The following is a 25,247-nucleotide window of genomic DNA, read 5'->3' as shown; positions in this document are numbered from 1 at the left end:
GTTGGAGTATTCTTCAACAAAATTTTTAAATGAGCTAGCATTCTTCCCATCTCTATTTCCTATTGATATATCCGATCTCCATTTCCTATTGATATATACTCTTCTAATAACTTTATCTTCAGGAACTTATACCTGCTTGATTATGCGTATAATCAGAAGTCTACATAAAAGTTTTTAAGGTCAACTTCATGTATAAAAAGCATGAGCTCATTACGAAAGCTAGAATCAACCATTCACTATGAATTATTCACTAACTTTCTAGAATAGTTCCTTAACATTAAAAGCAATTCAACCCGAACAATGTTTATCAAATCCAACGTATCTAAAGAACTAGCGAATGATATAATGAACTTTACCAGGTTACACAGGTCAATTTCAAAATTTTCCTTACAGGCTTGGAAGAGTTGGAGCATTGCCATCTTTAGAGAACAGAGGTTCAACTGAAAGCTCAGACCTCAGCTGTATGATGTCGGACAACTGCTAAATAAAGCCAAGAATTGTTATCTTCTAGTTGATGGCAGCTGAAATGATTAGGATAAATCCTTTAACTTGTTAGCTTATTGGAATTGAAAATCAAGAGGATTACCATGTTTTCTCACTGGCTTAGGTTAATTTGCTTTTGCTCATATATGTGTCTAAGTTTCAGTTTGATTCAGTCTTCCATCCTGGGCTTCTCCTAGTGATATACATCAATCACTCATTCATTCGCCCTATCCAGTGAATTCACCTTCATCCTGGCTTAAAAAGGGTGATATAGAAAAGGGGAAACAAATATGACTGTCAGCTTCATGTTTAACATCCTTTGGAATTGAAAAAGTACTCGGAATTTTCCTTACACAATACTCGCATGGCAAGGGATGTCAGCCTAAGCACAAAGCAATTTAGTCCAGATTCTAGAACCTCTTCAACTGCTGCTCGTGAATTTTTAACAATCACAAGTTCAAGAACACCACTTGAGACATGTCACAGGTCGAAAAGGGATGACAGTAAAACTCAACCACTTGAGACATGTCATCCTGACCAATGACTCTCTCCTAGATTCAGCAGCATTTTTTTTCACCTCAACCCCCCTGCCCGAGCTCTTGAAGATCCGGTATATACCCACATGATCTCAACAGTTTTGTCAATCCCCTCAAGGCTCCATATATTTCCTTTGTTTCAGGATGCCTCTCATCTAGGGAATAAAACTCAACCACACCATCATTAACCTCAATCAAGCTACATCCTGGCAATTTTTTGCGCCCAGTATCTCGCATTGCAACTTTTAATCTTGCCACATCTTTCCATCTACCAAGATCCCCATATATGTTAGCAAGCATGACAAAATTTACAGGGTTTTTTGGCTCAAGTGTAATGAGGTGTTCGAGAGCAAGCTCGGCAAATTCAACATTTTTATAAACCCGACATGCTCCAAGTAAGGCAGCCCAAATAACAGCATCTGCTTCCATAGGCATCTTCTTCACAAAATCCAGAGCCTGTGGTAAAAGACCAGCTCGGGCTAGCAGATCAACCATACAACCATAATGCTCAATCTGAGGCTGAATTGAATAATCATCTACCATTGACAGGAAATATGAAATGCCATCTTCAACTAAACCCATATGTGTACAAGCACACAAAACACCTATGAAGGTAATTCCATCTGGATTCATTCCACCATTCTTCATTTGACAAAACAAATCTAAAGCATCAGCTCCATGCCCATGCATTGCTAAGCCCCCAATTATTGTGTTCCAACTTATCAAATCCTTCTTATCCATGCTCTTGAACATATCCACTGCATTTTTTATCATCCCACACTTTGCATACAAATCAATTAAAGCATTCCCAACATAAACATTTCCTTTATATCCATTATTCTCTGCATATACATGGACCCATTTCCCCAAATCCAAAGCTCCTAATTTCGCACATGCAGACAATACTGTCACAAGCGTAGCATCATTAGGAAGAACATTACCATCAATTAGCATCCTCTTGAATGTATCCAAAACCTCCACGAAACACTCATTTCTTGCATACCCCCCAATTAATCCATTCCATGAAAAAACATTCCGCTCAGGCATCTCTTCAAAAAACCTCTCACAAGCCGCAACATCCCTATTAATCGCGTAACCATGCAATATTGTATTCCATGCCATTACATCCTTTTTCAGCATCTGATCAAAAAGATTCCTTGCTTCCACCATATCCCCTATCTCAATATAACCCGAAACAATAGTATTCCACAACACAATATCACGCTCCGGCGCCAGCTCAAAAAGAAACCGTGCCTTGACTAAATCATGACTTAGAATAAACCCGTTAATCATTGAAGTCCAAGCGACAACATTCCGGTCAACCATTTCACTGAACACTATATAAGCTGCTGCTGTCATTCTCCAACCTGAATACATCTCGATTAACGTAGTTCCAACAAAAGGGTTTCCTCTAAAACCACTTTTTATCACAACGCAATGCACTTCCGCACCTTCTCTCAATGCATTACACTTGAAACAACATTTAAGAACAATAGGAAAAGTAAAGCCATTGGGTAATGAAAAACCCATGCTTTTCATTTGACTGAACAAGAATATAACTTTTTCATAAAACCCATTCTGCGCATAGCCTTTAATCAATGAATTCCATAGGGCTGTGTTTCGTTCAGGAATTTTATCAAACACTTTCTGGGCAATACCCATTTGCTTCAGCTGAGCACATGCGGTCACAAAACTCGGAGTTATGTATTGGTTTTGGTCAAAGCCCTGAGTTAAAATTTTGGTTTGAATTTGGAAGAGATGTTTTAAGGTCTTACATGATTTTAAGAGAGAAATAAACTTCTCTTCAAGAAGCCTATGAGGCTGTTTTGGAGCTAAAGTTGGAGCAATTTTAGCTATTCTGGAACGATACCGTCAATTTCGACAGAAAAATGTGAACTGTGGCCTTTGCGTCTATGGGTTTAGTTTTCTTTTTCGTATTAATCTATTCAAGAACGGGTCCAATGTCTTGGCCCATGCATAAGCTGTGGGTCTATTGCTTAGTTACAAGGCAAAATATTGAGATTTAGGATGAATTTCTGGGGAGGATTGGGGCAGTAGCTAGCACAGCCGCAATTTCAAGATTACAATTTAGGCAGTGAGAGTCTATACACTGCAAATAAGGAAAACAGAGCTTCGTATGCATCAGAGTTATTGCTGTTTTTAGTTCTATGAATTGTAGTTCAATCTTTTATGTTTGAAAGTTCCTATGATTCATGCATTAATGCCTTGTTTTATCAACAAATGAATTTCTCAGCTTCAAAGAACTCATAAGTCTCAAAGGTTAATTAGCAACTTCCAAAAGCTTATGCTACTTCACTGTTGAGGCCTGCCAAATGTCAATTGACTGAAAAGGTTGAAGCTCCCTGTTCTGTTTTTAGAACACATTCCAGTTGGGAAAAGATCAATTAATTTGGCTAAACTTGACTCAATTGAATGAAATAACACCAAGTTCAGTAACTTCTTGGTACCCCATCATGAAGCTCATGCCTAGATTGAACATGAAATTCCATGAAGATTGATAAACTTTACAAATCTTTATTATATTCACCTGTTGTTACAGCCTCCAACTGCTTTATAGTCTATAGTACAGATGGATGGCATTGAGGCAAACCGTATCAATTTTTCAGATAATAAAATTTGCATAAAAAATTAAAAGAATTTTCAATAGTTTGCAAATTGCAATTTGCTCAATGTCGCCTTCTTACCTTTTTAGTGCAACGCCAAGAAATTGCACTTAAAGCGCCTCCAACTAAGTTATCCCGCGGCCTTTCAGAACCCTTGATCAGAAAGATGAAAGAACATTTAGCAACATAGTACTCAAGGGCAGGTATGGATAAGTTTAGGCTTAACCTAATCCAGATATCAGATTAGAGGTTGCCTTTCAGCCATTTAAGAGCACCATTTGCAACAGACCTGCAAATATCACATTTTTAAGGTAAAAAAACATAAAACTCATTAACAAAGAAAATAGATGCAATGAATGGTGAGAAGTTTCATCTCAAGAAAAGAAAACACAATTGAAATGAAAGAACACAAGGAAATATGAGAGAAAGCAGAATGAGATATATTGTGCAGATGATAAATCAGAATGAAGAAAAGAGTCAGTACATCTGGCTTCACAAATTCTAGATCAAGAAAATTTTTAAAAAGATGCTGTAACTGTAAAAGTTCTGTTACATGGGATGGTTAACACTCGAAAGTGGTAAAACATGTGACAGGATGGCACGGGGGCGGTGGATCACTGGATCTTGCACCACTATCATACCCCATGGATCAAGATTGAAAGCCCATGCTAGTTTCTTTTTCTACCAATTTGCAGTTACACACTTGAACAGCATTCATGACATACTAAAATGTTAAAAAGAACAACCGCAGATAATAGATGAGAATGCTGGAGAATAACTGCACATATATCACAATTACAGCACCTTAAAGCAAGATATTTCAATCAACTCATCATGGAAACCAGCTAACACAATCATGCATTACTTAAATCCCAGAAATCAGGTGTCAAAGAGGAAATTTCAGATGCTGCTAAAATGTGGAGTTCAATTTAAAAAAAAAAAAAAACTATAATCATGCAAATAATGGTATCATTCACAGCAGCACACGTGTTAACAAACACAAGCATTTGAGCATGCATGTAGACACAAACACACACACACACACACACACACAGAGACATTACCCTGCAAAAGCTTTTAACTTTGTCCATGGATCATTCTGATCTGCTGGTTCTTCAGTTTTCTCTACATCCTTACCAGCCTTACTTTCAGTAGTTTTGGCTGCACATGTAAATATGTAAACTTAACTCATGTAATCCAAACAATAAGCAACTAATACCTATGCTTACCACATAAGACAAGCAATACAACTTTCTTAGTCCCAGATTGGTGACAATGATATGTTAGTATAACATTGTCTTTGACTACTATTCAAATTCTAAAAGTTTAGGCCACAACAGTGCATCTTGTGAATAGGACATCATTACTTTAAATAACAAATATAAAACAAAAAGTCATTTTCACAAGGTAAGGCAATTTCTTACTGGCAGGCTGAGTTCTAGGGCGTGTTCGTGAACGGCTGCTGGTCGTATTACTCAGAGAGGCAAGTTCCTCAAGCAATTCTCGCTCCTTAGCACTACAAATACAAGGAAGCATTACAGCGCGAAGTTAGCGGGAATAACTAATTTCAATATATTTAAGCATTAAAGGGAACAGATTTAACAAGGCCAGTGGTAGTCAATAGCAGGTATTATACTACACAACTGAAACTATTTAACCACACTCACTAAACACACAGTGCAACACCATAAAATTACTTAATTTAATTGAATTTTCAGATATTTAATCATGAACAACTTTTATGTGACTCTTAACAAGATTCAAAATAAAGACCATGTGTAATTAAGAAAACAACCTTAGAATCACACCAACTGCACCTTTCCCAACTCCTATTGGGCCACTAAAAAGTATATTGATCCTTTCAACTTTTATTACGTTAACTAAAAATATGAAAAGCAATTAACCAATATGAATTAGCTGACTTTTCATAAAATGACCTAAACACACTGTTAATTTCAGCTAAGATTGGTAAAGATAAAAGAACCTACTGTTAACAAGCTAAAGAGACGTGTTTACTACTAACGAAAAATGAAGGATCTATGAGAAATTGACCAACAGTTGAAGGCAACTTAATATGGCCTAGAAGGAACATACTACAAAAAATTAATTCAAGAAGCAGTTTAGCTATTCTATAACCATAAACTAAACACTGATAAAGATCATCTTATACCTTATTCTATTTGGTATGGTAACTTTAATTGTAAACAAATGGTCACCCCGTATAGATGGTTTGTTCAGCTTAGGTGCACCTTTCCTTGCAAGGACTAATACTTCCCCTGGTTGAGTGCCAGGTGGGATCTGTAGTTCAGTTACCCCTTCCACCGTTTTTACCTGTTTTAGTGAAAAGAAATCACTATGTGATTAAGCATAAGATGTTGGTGAGGATAAAATAGGAATAGAGTTGCCACAACACTAAAATTTATGTGCTAGCAAACCAAATTTTAGCAGATATAGCCAAGCGAACCAGAAAATACTTTTTCTTAGGTGTGGAAGGCAGTGATGAGGCATTGCAAAAACAGTCGCCCATCTCCTCACTTTAAGTTATTCCACGTTTGTGCAGCACAATTTATGATGAAATGTTGAGAAGATGATTTTGTATGGAAGATTGCACAATAAACTAATGAAAACTAAAACACTGAAAAAAATCTTCAACCAAAACTTTAAAAGAAAAGAGCATTAGGCAAGTAAGCAAATGCAGGCTTTTACAGGTGCTATAATAATTGCACATAATATTAGGAACGCGAGCTTTTCCACTTAAACCTATTGCATTTCTTTAATTTATGACAATTGATATGAAAACTAAAACAATTAAGAATTTAATGCATGAATAAATGATAATAAAGACAAAGTACAGTGAAAACTACCTTTACAACAGACCCCAGTATGGCATCAAGGTAACTAATGGACACTGTTGAGGAGAGATTTATGCCATCCCTTTGGATTCCTGCTACCTCTTCAACATCTAGATATACATAAAGATCTCCTGGAGGGCCCCTGCAGAAACCAGAAAATAATGTTCAAGAACTAAATCTCCAAAGATCTAAGACTACAGTGTCTTTTGTTGTACTTCTGTCATCAACACAATCCCTGAAGGTGAAACTGGACACAAGAGGTTAATGTATAAAATCTGCAGCTTGCAAGCCCCCAAATGTAAATTTAATTTTTTATGTAGACAAATTTATCTAAAGCAATCAAGGAGAAGCAACCCTATGATACAAGAAATACACTCCCTTAAAGTAATAATGAGAAATAATCATTATATGCATAAATTTAATCATAAAAATTACAAAAGACAGTAGTTGGGTAGAAAAATAAACAAAATAAAGAGAAGAAAGTACATAGAAGGAACACTTCTGTGACAAGACTTCTATGAAACAAAAAAGACATCACCACCTATACATGCAGTAACATCCTAGCACAGTCACAAGAAGTTATTCTAATTCCAGTACGATCAAGGAATTTATGAATAGCAATATTGTTATCACAACAATTTAAAGCAAATTACCATTCTTGACTTCAAAAGGTAAGACTGGAAAATACTGATAAAAACTTAAATCACAGATTCAATATAACATGAATTGGCTGTCATACTGTAAAATACACATTTTCGCTAGTATTTCAACTACCTATAAACAACCACCAGTTCTCTGCTTATTCATTATAGCCAATTTACTAATGTTACACTCGAAAAATTCAATACAAGTTCTAAATTACTTGAGCCAAGAAACCAAGTCGCAACTTCTTTTATATCAGGTCCAGAGGTAATTATGGCTGACAGGAAATGGAGCTTATATTTATTCGGTAATATATTTCAAGGGCAAGATATACCTACTATAATTGAAAAAGAAAATGCAACTTCAGATTGCATTCAGCTGATAATACCAGAAGATGTCATCGAGATTAGAGATGCAATAAAAAAGTTCATCCACATACCCTCTTGGCCCAGCATCGCCCTCCCCAGCAACTCTGAGGATGCTTCCTGTACTAACTCCAGGAGGAACTTTGACTTTGATATTTTTCTTAACTCGTATACGTCCTTTACCAGAGCATTTCCGACAGTATTCCGAAATGACTTCACCATCCCCACCACAATTTGGACAAACAGAAACCTACAAAATACAATGGAAAAGCTATATAAGCAACATCTTATAACAAAGTCTTCACACGTAGGTTCTCAGAACAGCAAACAGTGAGAGAAAAGAGAACAATTCAATCATTATAGTACAAAAATGATTGCTTCCTTATCTAGCAGCCATGCTACAAAATCTTACATTAATAATATCTTATAGCAATCATGAACCTTATTAATGTTCGATACCAAATTCTGCAATTTGACTTAATAGAAATGCTACAAATTAAATAGCTGTAATCTCTTACTGTATAAATTCATCAGTTTTCTATTAGAGACCTATTAGACAAAAATCCTCTAGAGATGAAAATAAAAGGTTTACTGGAACAATATCTCCCAAATTTATCTTGTAATTCTCACAGGCTTTAACACTGTAGTGTTGCAAGTTTAGATTGTACCTCTGGCTCTATGCTTATTCCAGCTGTTGTAAAGCAATAAACTTTCTTCTGTAAAAACTGATCCTTGGAGTCAAACTCTCCCCTTTCAACTCTATTTTTTTCCACAAAATGGTTTCAATTTGATAGAATATAATGTGACCAACCCAAGTACTGATGAACCTCACCTCAATTTCACCATTGGGTACGGGTATGAGTAGCATGTGGATAGTAGGCCATTGTTACAATTAAATAGAATGACTAGTACAACCAAGGTCCTGGTGCTAAAGAAAATTGCACACTTAAAATTTAGACAAAAGGCCAAGTTCAGAAATGATCATTAAAAGCCCTACTTCCTCACAACACCCCCCTCACTCTCGGGCACCTCAAAAGGAAAAAAGGCAATCAAGAGTCCAAAGGAACTAAATGAAAAAAATTTCTTATTACCTGTGAAAACAAGCCAAAGGGTGTCTGCTCGGTTCTCATAACTTGACCCCTTCCACCACAAGTTGAGCATATCCTCATCCTTGACCCGACCTTTGATCCAGTACCAAGACAAACTTCACATGTTTCTAAATGGGAAAGCTCAAATTCCTTTTCAGCTCCAAAAATAGCCTCCGAAAATTGTAAAGTAATGTCATAACTGAAAATATTGGAATTATCAGAACAATATTGACTATAAAAGCCCTTGAACAAGGACATATATAGCACAGAAATAGAAAAACATATAAATAGAAACATGCAGGAAATATTGACATATAAATACACATTATTAGCAAGCGATGCCTCAAATAAGATAAATGATATATTTCTTTCATAATCAAACTCAAAGACACTATGTAAAGCTTATTAATAAGAGAAGCACAGTCACTTGGACTTAGCTCAAGAGGGAAGGAGGATGGAGTGGGATTTAGGTAGAGATTTTAGGTTTAAGTCATGGTAGTCTCTCTTGTATTAAAAAAAAAAAAGGAGAGAGAAGAACTCATTTAAGCATAAAAAGAGCACATACAAATAATTGGAAATAGACAATTTTCTAGTGAAAAAGGACGGCTACCCCAGTATGTGGCCCATATAGGACCTAAAAAAATTGATAACAACAAATTAGACAACATATAACAAAGTAACTTTCACGCAGGCACAAGAGAAAAACACAATATAGCGTAAAAATGTGCTGAAAATTTTTAGAAATTGTTATTAAATTTGTAATTTGTAACCATCTTTTGGTAAATGGAATTACTTAATGGGAACCTAAGAAAACATAGAACTTCGAAGGCATTATTTTCCACATTTTCCAGGAGAGTGACGAAAAGCAATTTAGTATTTTCAATGCATCAGATGACAATGCCAACTTGACTTGCTAAAGAAAACAAGTAAACTAGGCATGGTACACCTCGTTTGACTCAATACAAGACATTGAACAATTCAGGCTCCAGTTTGCAGTAGGATACCAGGTGTTCAGATTGACCAAGTCCATTTCACAATAAGAGCTGATTTCAATAAGTAACTTTTGGAAATGAAATTGTTCACAAAATATAAAAGGTTTAATGAACTTAGAATCCTGCAACAACAAGCACACCCACCCCACTACAAGAAAAAAGAAAAAAGGAGAAAAGTGTGCAGTCACACAGAGGAAGAGAACATCATTCAGCAACATAAAAGCCTGCTGAAATAAGTAAGCTCAGAGAGCAACCGATAACTAGATAGCAGTACATGAGGTCAATCTCATTTTTGTAAATCAAAACAGACATAAAGGTGATCATGCCCAAGTTTAGTATGCATACTAAAGTAATCAGTCAATTAGCACTCAGTATAAGAAAAGAGAATGATCAAAGGACCACTAACTATCATTAAAACATCAAAAACAGATCTCAACTTACCGTACATCATCACCTTTAGTAACCGTACTACGACGGCCTGTTCTGAATCCACTTTGGTCCATGCCAGGAAAACCACCCATGCTTGGTCCAAAGAATGTCTCAAAGAGATCAAAAGGATTAGTCTGCAGGAGAAGATAAACAATATGTAAGTTGTACTTAACCTACAGCTGTCTAGAGGTTCTACTGCTGCCTAGGTCAATCGCATGCTAGTTCATGGAGCATCCATCATGATTTCTCACATAACTAAAAGCAGCATAACTCTTTTAGAAGGATACATGGTTCACAAATTGGTAAGTGAAAGGGCAAAAGAGACTCAGATGGCCAAACCAACAAAGCCCTCTAATAATCTTCCCACAAGGATTATAAATTCCATATTGAAAGTGACATTGTTCTTATGCTCAGAGTCAGACAACCAAATATTTAGGAACTAATAATCAAACAGGTACCTTGCTTTCCAAATATGGTTCACACATCTTTCAGTGAAGTAATCAACAAGCAAAGCATGTATATTCTTCAAGCATATTTCAGATATTCATTGTCATTAGGGGTACAACAGAACTTAGTATAAAAATACAAACTAAATGCTTACCGTATAAGCACTGGACTGTCCCCCTACTGCACTTTTGACTCCAGCTTCACCATATTCATCATACAAAGCTCTCTTTTTATCATCTGATAACACCTGACAGTGTTGCACTTCATTGTTCAAAAAATAACATGATGAATGAAAATTTTGAGTATGGTAATGTACTTTCACACAAAGGAACCTCTAGGAAAGAAAACTTGCAGCACACTATGCTCCACAAACTGAAATGTGACTAACGAAGAAAAGAATAAAATATGAAACAATTATGTATGTCAACATGATAAATATCAAGAGCTCCACATGCAATCATAGGATAAACAACAGAAGTTGTATCTTAAGATTTCAAGGCATGTTGAATCAGTAATTAACAATGCATTGCATGATATATAGAAAGATACCAACATGCAAGAAGGCCAATTAATTAACTTGAAACCATAACAAACTCACGCTTTTCGAACTTCCTTTCCCAGTCCAAAGCAGGATGCATATTATGTTACATGCGTTCTATGACCTCTTGAGGATGAAATGGTTAACTGCGTTTAGTTTGTTGGGTGCAAGAATATTTCGATACTTTTTCAACAACCTTAACATCCAATTCCCCCTTTTCCCTGGCATCTGAAATTGTTTAAGTTCAAGAGTATTTGATGGGGATCCTACCAAGCCTAACTCTATATTGTACACACCTAAAACGTAAATAACAGGTTGATTATATATCACAATAAAAAATAAGAACCCTTATATTCACTGTCCTTTTAATCGCAATATTCAATTTCAATGCTCAACAACAATAATACATCTCTTTCTATGTTTAACACATGGATTCAAGAAAAAATTTGTATAAACAGATCAAACATCCAGTTCTTACAGTATCGTAGACACATTCTGCATATATCTACGAAATCTATTTCCTCCTTGCTAATCCTTGGTCCTACAATTAAATTGTTCTAAAATATACAATCTGGTTCAAATATGCCCAAAAAAAAGTTGTAGAAATGATGAATAACTGACATGGAAATTGCCAACTATGTTCACGAGAGAGAGAGAGGGAGAGAGAGCCCAAACAAACATGCAAATGATTAGAGTAGAAATTTTAACATTTTATTCTTATTCTTCTGTTTCAGACATTCAGGTAAACAAACAAAAGTATTCTTGGCATACCATTAATTGGTACAGAGAACTAAAGACAAACAGTAAGAGGAAAAAATTACGTAAAATATAGGTGATTGTTATAAGGCTATCCACAAACACAACCAATTGAGAAAACCACGTAAAACATAAAGCTAATAACATATTTCAACTAGCAATACTCTGCACACCAGTAAACATGGAAAATTTTTGAAATAGTTGGTCAATAAACTTTTGTGCATACCTCATATGCAGCACTAATCTCCTTAAACTTTTCAGTAGCTCCTGGTTCCTTATTGACATCAGGATGATACTTCAAATTAAGATAAAAGTTATAATGTCAGGATTACAAAGACAAACAAAAACAAAAGATAATAAATAAACAATCATTAGCATACATAATCCACTACAAACTTAGCAGCTTCAAATTTGAAACAAAGTGAATTTAAAATTAAAAGACAATGAACTTAAACAGGCAAGCATCTAGAAAGAGAGCTAATTTTTTGAGTTTTTTCCTAGGGAAAAATAGCTTGATCAAATTAGGCCAGATTAGATAGTTTAAACCACAGGATAAAAGACACCAACAAATTATGGTCGATGATGCAAGCATGAAGTACAATCATATAATTGCCAATCTTATAATGATTCTGCCACTGATATAGTTGGCAATAGGTTATTTTCAATTGGGCTCAGAATATTTCCAAGAAAGATTGCAAATCATTTGGGCAGAATAGAACAGCTTTTTCCAATACTGCCACAGAAGATTTAAGTGTTTTTTATTCCTTGATATCTAAATTAGGCTGGCTATCAACTACAACGGAAAAGATGGGCCAAATGAGCTCAAATATATATAAAATAACTCATTATAATTGTTACTCAATTCATGCCCTCCTCTAATACACAAAACTTACAAAAAATTTACGAAAGAAGTATCTCAAAAATAACCCAGGTTATGTTACAGTTTTATCATCCAAAGCATGAAGATTCTCTTAAGACCCTCAAAAGGTTTTTGCCAAGATTAGATGACTAATACAATGACAAAGGAACAAGCAAATGTCTAGCCACATTCTTTTATTCTTTGTCCAACTAGAAAAACCAAAACCAAGAATAACACCATCGTCTTCTGAACATTTTCTTTTTCCTACAATTTGTATATCTTTCCACTAAATATTTCCTTCTCGTTTCCCCAGGAGATACTCCACGCACTCCAACAGTTAAAACTTGAGACTTTCAACTTTGAGCTCTCGGTTCCGAATCTCGGGTTTGGGTGGCAAAGAGGTACCTCTCTTCTTATAGGTCAAGACCTAACGTGCTTTCATATGTACCAAAAAGGGGAAAAAATGCAAAAGCATTTCCGTCTCTTATCTAAAACACCCATTTAAACTTCACTCTTCTTTTGCTTTCCTACCTCAGTTGTCTCAACCCAAAAAAAAAAAGGAAAACCAAATTACAAAACAGAAAGGAAATGCAAAATAAAGAATTGAGTGAGGTACCTGACGAGCTAATCTACGATAAGCGGCCTTAATTTCTTTACTGGAAGCTGATTTTGGTATTCCAAGAGTAGCATAGTAATCCCCAGAAGCAGCAACCACCGTCCCAAAACGGTAAGCACCAACCCTGCCATTATTCAATCTCCAAGAACAAGTTGAAAAGGGGGAGGAACTCACGCAAGCAAAGCTGTCGTGGGACCTGAGACGCGTCCCACCATTGAAGAAAACAGAACAAGAAGAAGAAGAAGAAGAAGAAGAAGATTGGGAAGCGTTTGAAGGGCGTTCCGTTGGGAAGCTGAGAGAAGAAGGGAGCAGAGATAGGGAAGTAGTGGCAGCCATTAGAGAAGCGTGTCTCTCTTCGTTCAAAGTTTTGGATAAAATGGGTCTATTAAGAGTAAATGCTGGGTTTGATCTCGTTCATGGTTGGTTCGAGCCGCCTTTCGAACAGACCGCCGGAGAGAAGAGAGAGTGAAGGAAGGAAGGCAGGGGAAAGCCGAAAGTGGCCAGAGCCAGAAGATTAGATTTGTGGCTGTAACTTTGTTTTTGTACCAACACGTTTTTCTAATGCCACCCACCATTTTTCTTTCTTTCTTTTTTTGTCACTTTTTCTTCAAAAAGAAAAAAAAATACTTTAAACGTTAATTTCTCGAAAAAAAAATTGTGCAAAAAGAGTTCATTCAAAAGAAAATAAATTTCATATAAAAGTAAGATATAAAAGTTGGTGCAATATTCATGAATTATATACTTAAAGTAGATAAAATAGTTAGAATTATGAACTTGAAGAAAAAATTGATGAATGTGTTGTGATGAGAAGTACTGTTGAAGTTTATAAGTTTTTCAAAATCAAAATAATTATAAAAATCGTTCTAAATGATTCTGTACCCGAGAAATTGAAACACCTTAACAAAATTGATCAACAAAAAATGTCGTCATCGATCACCCTACTTGTCTCTCTTTTAAAAATGCTTTAACGTGAATCAAATTTATGATAAATTCACAAGTCAACTGTAAGAATCCAAGGATAACAAGGTAAATATAGTAATCAAATTGATTTACTTTGAAATATAAATGTGAAATTTCTTTAACAATCAACAATTATTAGTTATGACTGTTTACTCCATACACCATGATAAGCCTATGGCCACATATCAGACACAATACTAAATTACACAACAAACATACCACCTTAAGGCAAACAGATTATAAAGCACTGACAGCTTAGCGTATTGTGCTATTTTCTGTAGTCATAAATAAAGCTAAAGGCTTCATCCCTATATGCTCCATTCATATTTTTAGAAGACATCTGGGTGGAAACGCCCTGGGATGGAGTTGCTTTGCTGTGCCTGTCTCAGATGCATCGTCAATGCGTAGTTATTTACCTGCAACACAAGCAAAACACACAGATGAGTTTGTCGAGTCGACAGAATAGTAACTTGTTTCAGCTTGTAAGTCTCTATTATGTAAACATTTATGTGCTTTTTTGGACTGTATGGCATAATCCAATGCCATGTCTATCTTCTGACCTCTAGAGTTCGCAGCTGCTCCTGATACTGAGACACCAACTGCTTCAGATGTTGCAACTCATGGTTTTTATCTTGATACTCCTTTTGACGTTCATGTTGGATTGCCACAGCTCGTTTGAGGACCGTATTTTCTTGAATCAACACCTCAATCTGTTCCTTTAACATGATATTTTCCTGACAACAAAAGAATACAATCAAGTCAATAAGGTGATGTTTAACATGGCTTCAAAACAAAGAACAAAAGGAAAAAGACAACCTTATTATTATCCAATATTAAACCCATGTTCAATTTACATGGATATTTCAAAAACTATAAACCAACAATTTTAACATGATTATATTAAAAATTGCAACTGCTGAACTAAACCTTCTAACCCACATTTCGCCCTCCCTTTGAAGAAAATAAAGGCTTAGTTCTATGATAACCACTGAAATGATCACAATGATCAATTATTCAACAGCTTCGCATTTCTGATTAAGTGGGTCTGCTCCACAGCTAATGTGACCAAATTTGGATCTCAAAGCAACCTGTCAGGAGCAACTCTAGTTTCTCAAGAACCAAGACGACAATAACCACCTATTTTATGTCTTTCTCGTTGACTATAGAGTCATCCACACCTGAATTTCAACTCTACTGGAAACCAAGAACATGTAATGAATCACAGTTCAGAGGACTGGCACCTTTACCACCACAAAGTTCTACTATTCAGTTCCTCCAAAACAACCATGGACACTAGACCATAGACAAAACCTTTATCACCACCTAATCTATGTCTTTCCAATTGACTCTAGAGTTATCCTCACCTGAACTTCAACTCTACTTTAAACCAGGAACATGTAATGCAGCACAGTTCAGAGGATTGCCACCTTTATCACCACAAAGCTCTATCATTCCAGCTTCTCCAAAAGAACCATGTACACTAGATCATAGACAAATTTGTCACCAAAGGGGAAGGGACAAGAGGGGAGAAAAGTGATGTTTTATTGGACAAAGGTAATGAAATACATTCACAATACACTTTTTTGCCATGTCTTTGACTTATTGGTAACGAGGCAGGATGACCCTAGCTTCAGGAACAGACGCCTTTCATTGCAGATCATATTTAATCGCGCTAAGCTCAATCAAGTTCATATGAGCATCTAACGAACGTGAGCGTCCACCATATGACATTTTGCCTAAAACCTGCTTCATAAGTCCTGCATGACTTTTGGCTAATCTGGAAAAGCGTGACAATACAGATACATACCTTGTGAAAATTTTGTGCTGCCTCTTCAGCAGCAGATCTACTAATGGAATTCTCCAGAACCTCCAGCAGTTTAAAGGCACGGGCTTTGGCATCATCCACACTTGTAGCACTCATCATCTCCCTCACAAACAAGTCCACCCATTCTGCACCATCAACAGGCAGTTTTTCAGGGGCTGATGGATTCTGAACAGGCACAGTTGCAGTAGCTTCCCCATCATTGGTCAATGTACCTACGGTTTCAAATGCAGATGTAAGATCCCCTTCTTTAAGAAATGAGAATTGCCTAACTTAAAGCAGATGGCATGTACACACAGCAGAACAATTAAACATAAAATAATTAATTGTGGTATCAGAACAATTAAACATAAAATAATTAATTGTGGTATCAGAACAAGTAAACATAAAATAATTAATTTTGTGGTATCAGACTATATTCTGATTCAAGTTACATATATAACTGCTGTACATAAAATATCATACTGAAATTGATCATAACCACAACATAATGGTGGAAGCATATAGTTAAGAACTTAGACATCAAACATGTTGAGTCAAGATTCAAAAGAAGATCCCTCAATTCTTTCTCTCATTCTAAAATCAATTTTGTTGATTTGCATAAGTACCTAAAGAAGAAAAGGTAAAATAGTGGTAAATCGAGTGGAAGCTTTAAAACTACTTCATTAATCTCACGGTGTTAAGACTCTAAGAAAGCCTTTATGCTTTATTCCCTTTTCAATCTGCTTGTAAATTTAACCATTAGGTATATGAAATATTCCAAAGACTATCAAGCAGATGCAAGAATTGAATCAAAGATAGCAATAGCATCACGTAATTGACTGGTTGACACTGAAAATCTACATGTCAAATCGATTTTGCAAAATCAACCATCAATCAAAAATATATTAAATGTTAAAAGGAATACTTGATGGAAAAAAGATACAATTGAAGATAATACACATTGATCACAAACTAAGATGGCAACGTTAAATTAAAATAAATCACAATTGCAAAAAGTAGTGGCATACCCAGCTCTGCAGTTGCACCCAGTTCTTCAACAGGACCTGACCTTTCCCCTGTAGCCTCTGCAGCTCCCAAGCAAAGTTCCTGCAGCCTCTTGACAGCAGTGTCTATATCATTGCCACATTCTAGCAGTGCTCTCTCCAGAAGCTGCAAGGAATAGTTGTTAAATATCAATAGAAGAGACATATTCTTCATTATTTTGACAGCCAACTGTAATCTCTTCATTGACCAATGGATTAGTAAAAGCAAACATTTAAATGCTACGAAACAGAAAAGAAGCAAAGCAGCAAAACATATATCCACTAAACCAAGTAATCTTATATACACAAATATTTTGTACAGTCACACAACTGATTCAATTATCTTGGTGAAAGAATTATATCTTCAATCGTGAGGAAGGACATCACTAAGCAATGCCAACTAAACAATAAGGCCACATTTGGCGTGCCAGGTTGTCCCCAAAATTACATTAGACCCTTAAGGGTCCACTACCTGGCCTTAAGTGCTGAGGGAGAGCCTTCCCACACACTGCACTGATATTCAAAACCAGTCCTAATTAAGGCCAGTACACCAAAATTTCAGAAGCATCAATAGAAGCAACAAAACCACAACAACTCCGCATGGAATTGAATGAAGATTATCATAGAAGTACCCACAATATGGTCCCACTTAATTGGGACCTTGCAGAAAAGAACTTGAACATAGTCCTACCCTCAAAGATTTTTCCATTAGAAGCCACTTTCATGGCTTCAATCCACACAATTGCACTTGTTAACGGAAGACTTTTACCATAAAAATTCATTGAAAGATAAAATTTGCATTCTTCTCTTTTAAATAAATTGTACAATAAAGCATTAAAATTTTTCACTTAAAATCAAAATTAAAACTGATACAATTCTCTTTTGTTTGCAGGAAAAGCCAGCGAACCAAAAGGATAAACAAAACAACCAATCCAAGTTTAATATTTAATCCACTTATCTCCTTTTCCATCTCAGCGTCCAAACAGAATTATCAAAGCAAGGAATCAAGAAACAATACCACCTTAGACATAAATCTTTGAAACCTAATTTGCTAATACTATAAGAATTTACTATTCCTAAAAAATAAAATTTACATTCTGCATCTAATCATCGCAAGTATTTACAAAAACAAAATATAAAATATCTATTTTTTTAAAAAAAAAAGCGATGTACCTCGGGGTCCATGTGAGGGAACAGGGCTTCGAGGTGAGCGAGGGAAGACGGCGGCGGAGGAAAACGAACAGACGAAGGAGATGAAGGCGAGCAGCGCCGGAGCTTCTTAGAGACAGAAGCCGATGGCGACGACGGGATATCCTCGAAGAACGATCTCTTACTCCCGCACACTGCCGCAGACATCCTTCGCTAAATCAAAGAAAATCTCTCTTTCTCTCTCTACCAATCTCTCCCTCTCTCTCCCTTCCTGTCTCTCTACTTCAAAAAAAAAAAGAAAAATTAGAGTTTTCTTGGGGAAGGCGACTTTCCTGTTTGGACGCTAAGAGATTAGGGGATTCCTAACGAAGAGGATTTGCCTTTGGGCTTAGGTTTTCTTATTTATAAGGGTTTATATCTTGGTGGTGGTGCAGAAGAAAAGTAATGCTCAAAGCGGTGCTGTTTTGTTTTTATTTTATTTTTTTAATATTTCATTATTATGTTTTTTGAAAAAGAGGCGAGGCGACGGGCGCGTGGAGGAGATTCCGCGAACCGCCGGGGTGGCTTTTCGGCTTGGGGTGGGAGATCCAATTTAAAAAAGTGGAATAAAACGGTAACTAATCTTATTAATAATCGAATATTAAGTTTGGTTTTTTTTTTCATTTTTTTCCTTTTAATAGGATAAATTAATTATTTTTCTTTGTTATATCAATTTTGTCAAAGGTTCAACTACTATTTTCTTTATTTTCAAAAAAATAATAAATTTGACAAAAAAATACCCATTATCTAAAATTATTTACACTACTAATGATGAAATTTTTAAAAAAATTTCATTTTTTTACTAATATATATTTAAATTACTTATAATTAAATTACTTGTTAAAATACATAAATTATTGAGTCAAATAAACTATTATAATTAATAAATAATTAATTACTATTAATTAAAATATTATTTATCATTTTATATCCATATGACACAAGTGTAAAAAGTGCAAAATGTCACGTGATAATTTCATTATATCACATCAACATATCAAGACACAATCCAAAATGGTTAATTCAACATACCACGTCACAATCCAAAATGATAAATTAACATGTCGGACTAACATATACCAAATCAACATCTATATAACACAAAATGACAAATAACATTTTAACTAAAAAAAAATTAATCAACTATTTGATTTAAAATAAATATATAAATATTCAATTAAATGTAATAAAAAATAATTTTTTAAAAAAGTTTTCAATAATTTAAAAAAATAAATAATATATTTTTAAAAAATAGTGTATATTTTCCACTAAATAAATAAATTTGCTTATTTAACTTATATATAATTGGGTTGACAAAATGATTCAAGCCCATGACCTTAGGCTTTATGTGAATGGGCTTGAATTTTATGGGGTGGCTTTGAGGAAAAGGACAAAGATCTGTTCAATTTTAAGGCATAAAAATATAAATATTCAATTGAATGTAATAAAAAATAAAAAAAATTAAATAATATATTTTTGTAAGGTCGCTTAAATTTTTTACTAAATAAATAAATTTGCTTATTTAACTTATATATAATTGGGTTGATAAAATGATTCAAGACCATGAGTTTAGGCCCTATCTGGATGGGCTTCAATTTTATGGGGTGGCTTTGAGGAAAATGGAAAAAGATCTATTCAATTTCAGGGTGAATTTGGGCTGTATTTCTTAAGCTCGGCCTCATCCAGTTAGATAAAATTTAGATAATTTTTTTTTTGTATATTTCATAGGTTTTTTATAAAATAAATCAAGTGTTTTTATATTAACAGTATGAAATATATGAGTTATTGTACTAAAAATCTTAAAAACTGGCCTCTTAATATGAATTGACAAGCACCTGGAAACAGCTGCCATATTGATGTGGTAAATTGAACAAACAAGAATCAGGTACTGACATGCCACAGCAATTCATTCAAAGCTATGAAGAATGTAAAAAAACTAAAAGAGCCTAAACAACAAATACACCTGAACATGTTTCCTGGTAAAGAGGATTACAACAAAGGGTGGTTCAAAAAAAGAAAAAGCATAGAAAACTAATCACATTTTTGGAATGGGATTTGAATGGGGAACCATACTTTTGCTTTGAGAATGAGAAACCCCATATGCTCAAGTTGCAGAGAGGTAGACGTCGTCGCGCCTGCATGTTTCAACTCCATTAACTGCAAAGAAGTGAAGCTCATTAGTCAGGCAAGCTGGAGACAGAGCTTACATAGCTCTAAATGTCAGTGGATGCAATTCAAATGGATAAAATGTGTATATGAAGTGGCAAATATGATGACTTTAGCAGTAAGAACACCATTTTTTGTACTTATTCATGATCCCGAGACTCCCTAATTGTATAGTAATAAGATTACTTTTTGTACAGAGACTAGATGACTGTAAGGTGTTAAGAGTGTCTAAAGCTGAAAATAGAGCGAGCATTTATGAGATTATTCGAGCATAACCAGTTCCAGAAGTTGTCGTTTCATTACTTGAAACAATACACAAAGAGACAAATCTGCATTGAACCCTTCTTTTAGAGCTCCAGTGCCTCGGATGGCACCAACTACGTGATAAGGTTTTGACCTGCTCAACATTAGTTCTCACTGTCTTGGCTATAGAATGAAAGTTGGTCTCACCTACTTATCACGGTAACTGTGTCACACAGACAAATTTAACGACTTCAAGTGCACCAAGTCCACTTCCAATGAATCAAAACAATATTGTTCAAATTACATCTTTTCTTTCTTTTTCTCATTGACAGGTAACTAAAGTCGACAGCAGTGGATGTTCCATCAACATTTTCCTTATTTTCCACTTAAACCTGAATCAATTGGTCGATTATAGAAAGAAAAGGATATTAACAATTGGATTTGTATTCAACTATGGGTGATTTCAATAAGTAATCAGTATCAGAGAACATCCCACCTTCTTTCAGCTAATCCTATTTCAACACTAAATTCTACGTAAGAATTTAGCCACCCAAACCTTATCTAGATATCATCCCATGCTTAATGCTTCTGTCACTTTACCTTGTCCTTTCAGAACTTATTGGTCATATGAGCCTAGTGCTATCATCTGTCGACATTCCAAACTAGAAACATCTCATTGAACTTTATTTTTAGTAGGGTACTCCAAAATCTTACAGATGCACAAGGACAAGCATTTTTTTTTTCTTTCTGTTTAATCCTTAACAACAATTAAATTCTCTCTCTCTCTCTCTCTCATCCCCTAAAGTTTGGTAGAGGCCTAGGAAAAATACATAATACAAACTAATAATTAGCCTTTTTATCGTGTAGTACTTTCCAAGGAAGCTTTTTAAATGAAAGAAACCAACAAAGTATCACAAAATACTTGAAAAGCCAGAAACCATAACCATACAAGTGTGACGTGAGAAAGAAAAGAATGGTCAAGTTGCATGGATACGCTAGGATTTCACTTCCTGATGGGACAGCAATATCTTGAGATACACAATGCATTATTTATTGTAGAAAAGATAATAAAGCACTATCTCTACCCTTTAAAGAAAGTATATAGAACTAGCAATTGTAAAATCTCAATCAAGTGCAAAACAGTTCAAGCTGTGGGGATCCTAAATCATTCAATCTCTTCTAGAAATATCAAGAAGGGATAAATTACAAAAATCCTCTTGTAAACATATTGATATTGCTCTCTTACCATTTCTTCAATAAAGCTTTCCCATTGACATGATTAAGTAGAAATCAAAAAGTAGATGAAACAGGTTAAGCGGAAAGAAGCCAGAAAAAAAAAATTAGCCAGCTATTGGGGAATGTGCAGTTTCAAAACAAAAAGGGGTAAGGATAATGCCGATGTCTTCACCCAATCACTCCTACACAGGAAGGGAAGTGAGATTTGTAAATTATCCTAGTATGAATGCACTTTATTTTATTTGAATCAAACATTCAACTTCTTTTCTGACCCACAATTTTGAAAGGACAAGAAAGCAAGAAAGTGGAACTCATTTAATAGTATATCACTTCAATCAACATAGAGATAAAATGAAATGATACCAGAAGGTGCAGAACAATTTGTCTGCTGGCGTGGCTCCACAAGAATATACAAGGGCTTTCCATTTAGTCTATGTTGTCCCTGCAAAACATACAGATGTTAAATTTTAATTTTAATGGAAAAAATTGTAACATCTGCTTCAGTGAGCTAAACAATCAGTAAAAGCGCAGGGGCAGACAAGATTAGAGCTATTAAAATTTGAAACAGAGATAAACTCAAACAGCAGCAGGTGATGTCAGTATGATAACATTATTAGAAGGAATTTTTATGGTAAAGAAAAGTAAAAAATCTTAAATTTGCACAAATGGTTTATATCAAGACAAGAAGTCAATAATTAATCATCCGTCAATGGACACCATCAAAGCAACTTTATCATTTTATAATCAAAGGGGTAATACAGTCCAAAGAAGTAGAGCACTGAGTAGATTATTTTCTGAAACAAAATTCATAGCAGTGTAGTAGTAGTAGAGCAATGGCTGTAGTAGAAAAAGAAGAAACCTAAGTTCTGAACCAGTTTATATATTACATTTTCAGGAATAATGCAACATGTAAAGAAGTCTATCACGCATTACCTTAACCTCACGCAGCCCAACAACACATGCACATTCAACCACTTCAGCCCCAACACGTTCTAGTAAAAGATTAGCCCAAACAGAATTTCAGTCATAGAACTTTCAAATTGTATGCCAAATTAGGGGAAAAAAAAAGGAAGTATATGCATGAACTCCAGACATTACCTAATAGGCGTATTGCAGCAGAAAGAGTCCCACCTGTCGCCACCAAATCATCAATAACTAAGGCACGTTCCCCAGGTTGAACAGCTCCAACATGCATTTCTAGACAATCAGTGCCATATTCGAGTACATATGCTTCGGAGATCACTTCTCCTGGTGTTCAAATAGTGAAGGGCTTAAATTACAATTCAAGTACCAAATATTTATGAAAAGAATGATTTGATAAGACTATTTCCACAATTCTGGCTATCCTGGTTTCAATGCACGTTCGAACAAGAACTAACAATTGAAATGGTATTGAGAATTGAGATTTAGAATAGATAGATCTTTACTTAATTAACAATCTATGGCTGAAAATAACTTTCGAACTGAAAACATGGTATTTTTTCACAATCAATGTCTTTACAGACAATGATGTTCTCACAATCTTTAATTACATGGTTGCATATACCCATTGCACCATTGGCTATCACACTCCTTGCCATTTCAAATTAGGAAGAGTTTGGAATTGGCAGTTTGGAAGTTTCTGCTGGCATTAGCATGTTCCAAACACAAATTTTCCTATGCTTTTCCCCTTTTCCCTTGGCAGGGTTCCAAAGTCCTCTTTACTACTTTTACTATCTGGTAATTAAGTATTCTCCTTTCAGTGATTAAAGCTTCCATCTAAGTGGCATAAGAAACTGGCGTTAATATGAAAGAAGATAGTACAAGGGACACCCTCTCCCCATGCTTCCAACTCTGCTTGTTTGACCTCATAGGGTCCACCATGGGTCAGATTCCGTAGTTCAGGCTCAAATTGTAGGTAATTTGCCTCTTCAGATGTTTTCCATCCTACCATGCTTCTTATGATTGCCTTATAGTGATAAAATAGACTAAAAGTTATTTCTGTTCCCCAGCCCCAAAATTTCAGTGGGAAAGCATAAATCCTAGCTGATGCAGCCAGAAATATGATATTGACTCTTTTCAACAAAACAACACATCAAAGATATCCTTCTTTTCATCCTAAATTATGTTAAAACACAAAGCTTTTTCACTCTAACTCAAAATCCAAAGAAGTGGGTCTCATTAGTCAATCCAGGTGAAAAGCTATATATCAAATTCATCAAGACTATGTGATTTGATGTTTGGCTTATGCTAGTAGTCACGTATAAAAGCATACCTGGCAACTTTCTAGGTTTACGTAAAGGAACAAACTTGGCACCAATAGCCAATGCAACTGAGGGGCCAAACATAAATCCTCTAGCTTCAACACCTAGAATGTAAATTGACCGTGTGAGCAACTATCAAAGGTAAGCAATTATAGAACCAACTTCATAGTTAGAATAGTTTAGCATATAAAGCAACTCAAAAAACAACAAAAACAATTACAGTTATAATACAGTGTAGATGATTGGTTGAATTCAAAGGAAAAGGAACTAAGATAAATAAGTCATTTTTTATGAGTTAGATGAACCGACTGGCTTATCAAATGAGACATTGGAGCTTGAGTTAGCCTATGTGTTCCAGAGTTCCCTTTCTACTGTTAATAATTTCATACCACAATCATGACTGGTTTGGCCTTCAAATGCTACTGGGACAAAGACTTAACCCTCACATCTTTGGAAAAAGTCATCATAGGCTAAATGTTTGTGACCAAGAAGAATATTCCCAAATGAACCTTGAAACTCTATACTTGAATAAAGTGACTAATTAAAATCGATTTTACCATGTGAGAGTGAAAGAAATTAGAGCTTTCCATGCATGGAATATAGTTATAATTGCTTGCAGATATAAAAGAATTTGTAGCTACAAATGACCACAGTTTTGTCTTATCATATTTTATTTAACCATAGTAAAGCACTGACTTAACTGAGCTAATTATCTCAGACGGATTTAGAAAATCAATTCCATTCAAGCAAATATCATATGGATTCCGTGCCTGAATATAATATACAGAGCTTAATAACCAGTTATAAACCAGAATTTATTATGGCTACCATGACTTCAGGAGACACAAATTTCAGTTGATCTAAAATAAAATGAAGAAAAAGAGAACCCCTTTTCCTGAGATTGACAAAACTTAAGAAGGAAAACATTTCTTCTTCAAAAGAAGTCACTGCTTTAAAACATGGTAAAACAAGCCTGCGTGTGCAAAAAAAAAAAAAAATTAGGAAAGCTAAAATGAAGCAAGCAATGGGCTTGACTGAAACCACATTAGCTCATAGAATAAAATAAAAAAATCAATCCTACCCACTTATACAAACTTAAATATATATATATATATATATATATATATATAAGTAAAG

The 25,247-nt window shown here is 35.1% G+C and overlaps 4 protein-coding genes across 5 annotated transcripts; all 4 read right to left on the bottom strand.

Moving 5' to 3' along the window:
* Positions 764-2,877, bottom strand: LOC18595309 (pentatricopeptide repeat-containing protein At1g08070, chloroplastic). The gene has a single exon (XM_018122657.1). It carries the CDS (start codon positions 2,679-2,681, stop codon positions 1,062-1,064), a length of 1,620 nt encoding a protein of 539 aa, XP_017978146.1. The 5' UTR covers positions 2,682-2,877; the 3' UTR covers positions 764-1,061.
* On the bottom strand, positions 3,425-13,766 carry LOC18595308 (chaperone protein DnaJ). 2 transcript variants are annotated; one of them, XM_018123804.1, is made up of 12 exons: positions 13,228-13,766; positions 11,979-12,047; positions 10,613-10,705; positions 10,024-10,145; positions 8,594-8,789; positions 7,577-7,752; positions 6,508-6,637; positions 5,814-5,974; positions 5,068-5,159; positions 4,708-4,804; positions 3,870-3,932; positions 3,425-3,796 (listed from the first exon to the last, which is right to left on the bottom strand). In XM_018123804.1, exons 1-11 carry the CDS (start codon positions 13,561-13,563, stop codon positions 3,887-3,889), a joined length of 1,518 nt encoding a protein of 505 aa, XP_017979293.1. In that variant the 5' UTR covers positions 13,564-13,766; the 3' UTR covers positions 3,425-3,796; positions 3,870-3,886. The 2 variants fall into 2 exon arrangements, with proteins under 2 accessions (XP_017979293.1, XP_007023259.2); XM_007023197.2 differs by having other exon boundaries at positions 3,425-3,932.
* On the bottom strand, positions 14,247-18,632 carry LOC18595307. The gene is made up of 5 exons (XM_007023195.2): positions 18,208-18,632; positions 17,020-17,161; positions 15,995-16,224; positions 14,748-14,921; positions 14,247-14,603 (listed from the first exon to the last, which is right to left on the bottom strand). Exons 1-5 carry the CDS (start codon positions 18,388-18,390, stop codon positions 14,517-14,519), a joined length of 816 nt encoding a protein of 271 aa, XP_007023257.2. The 5' UTR covers positions 18,391-18,632; the 3' UTR covers positions 14,247-14,516.
* LOC18595306 (adenine phosphoribosyltransferase 5) lies at positions 20,037-24,508 on the bottom strand. Its single transcript, XM_018122751.1, has 6 exons — positions 24,500-24,508; positions 24,122-24,242; positions 22,966-23,115; positions 22,801-22,859; positions 22,231-22,309; positions 20,037-20,379 (listed from the first exon to the last, which is right to left on the bottom strand). The coding sequence occupies exons 1-6, from the start codon at positions 24,506-24,508 to the stop codon at positions 20,327-20,329; spliced, it is 471 nt and encodes a 156-aa protein (XP_017978240.1). The 3' UTR covers positions 20,037-20,326.

Source organism: Theobroma cacao, chromosome 6 (genome assembly GCF_000208745.1).
Source record: "Theobroma cacao cultivar B97-61/B2 chromosome 6, Criollo_cocoa_genome_V2, whole genome shotgun sequence".
NCBI lineage: Eukaryota > Viridiplantae > Streptophyta > Magnoliopsida > Malvales > Malvaceae > Theobroma > Theobroma cacao.
Note: the sequence above shows the minus strand (reverse complement) of the source record. Positions and strands in the feature narration are given on the sequence as shown.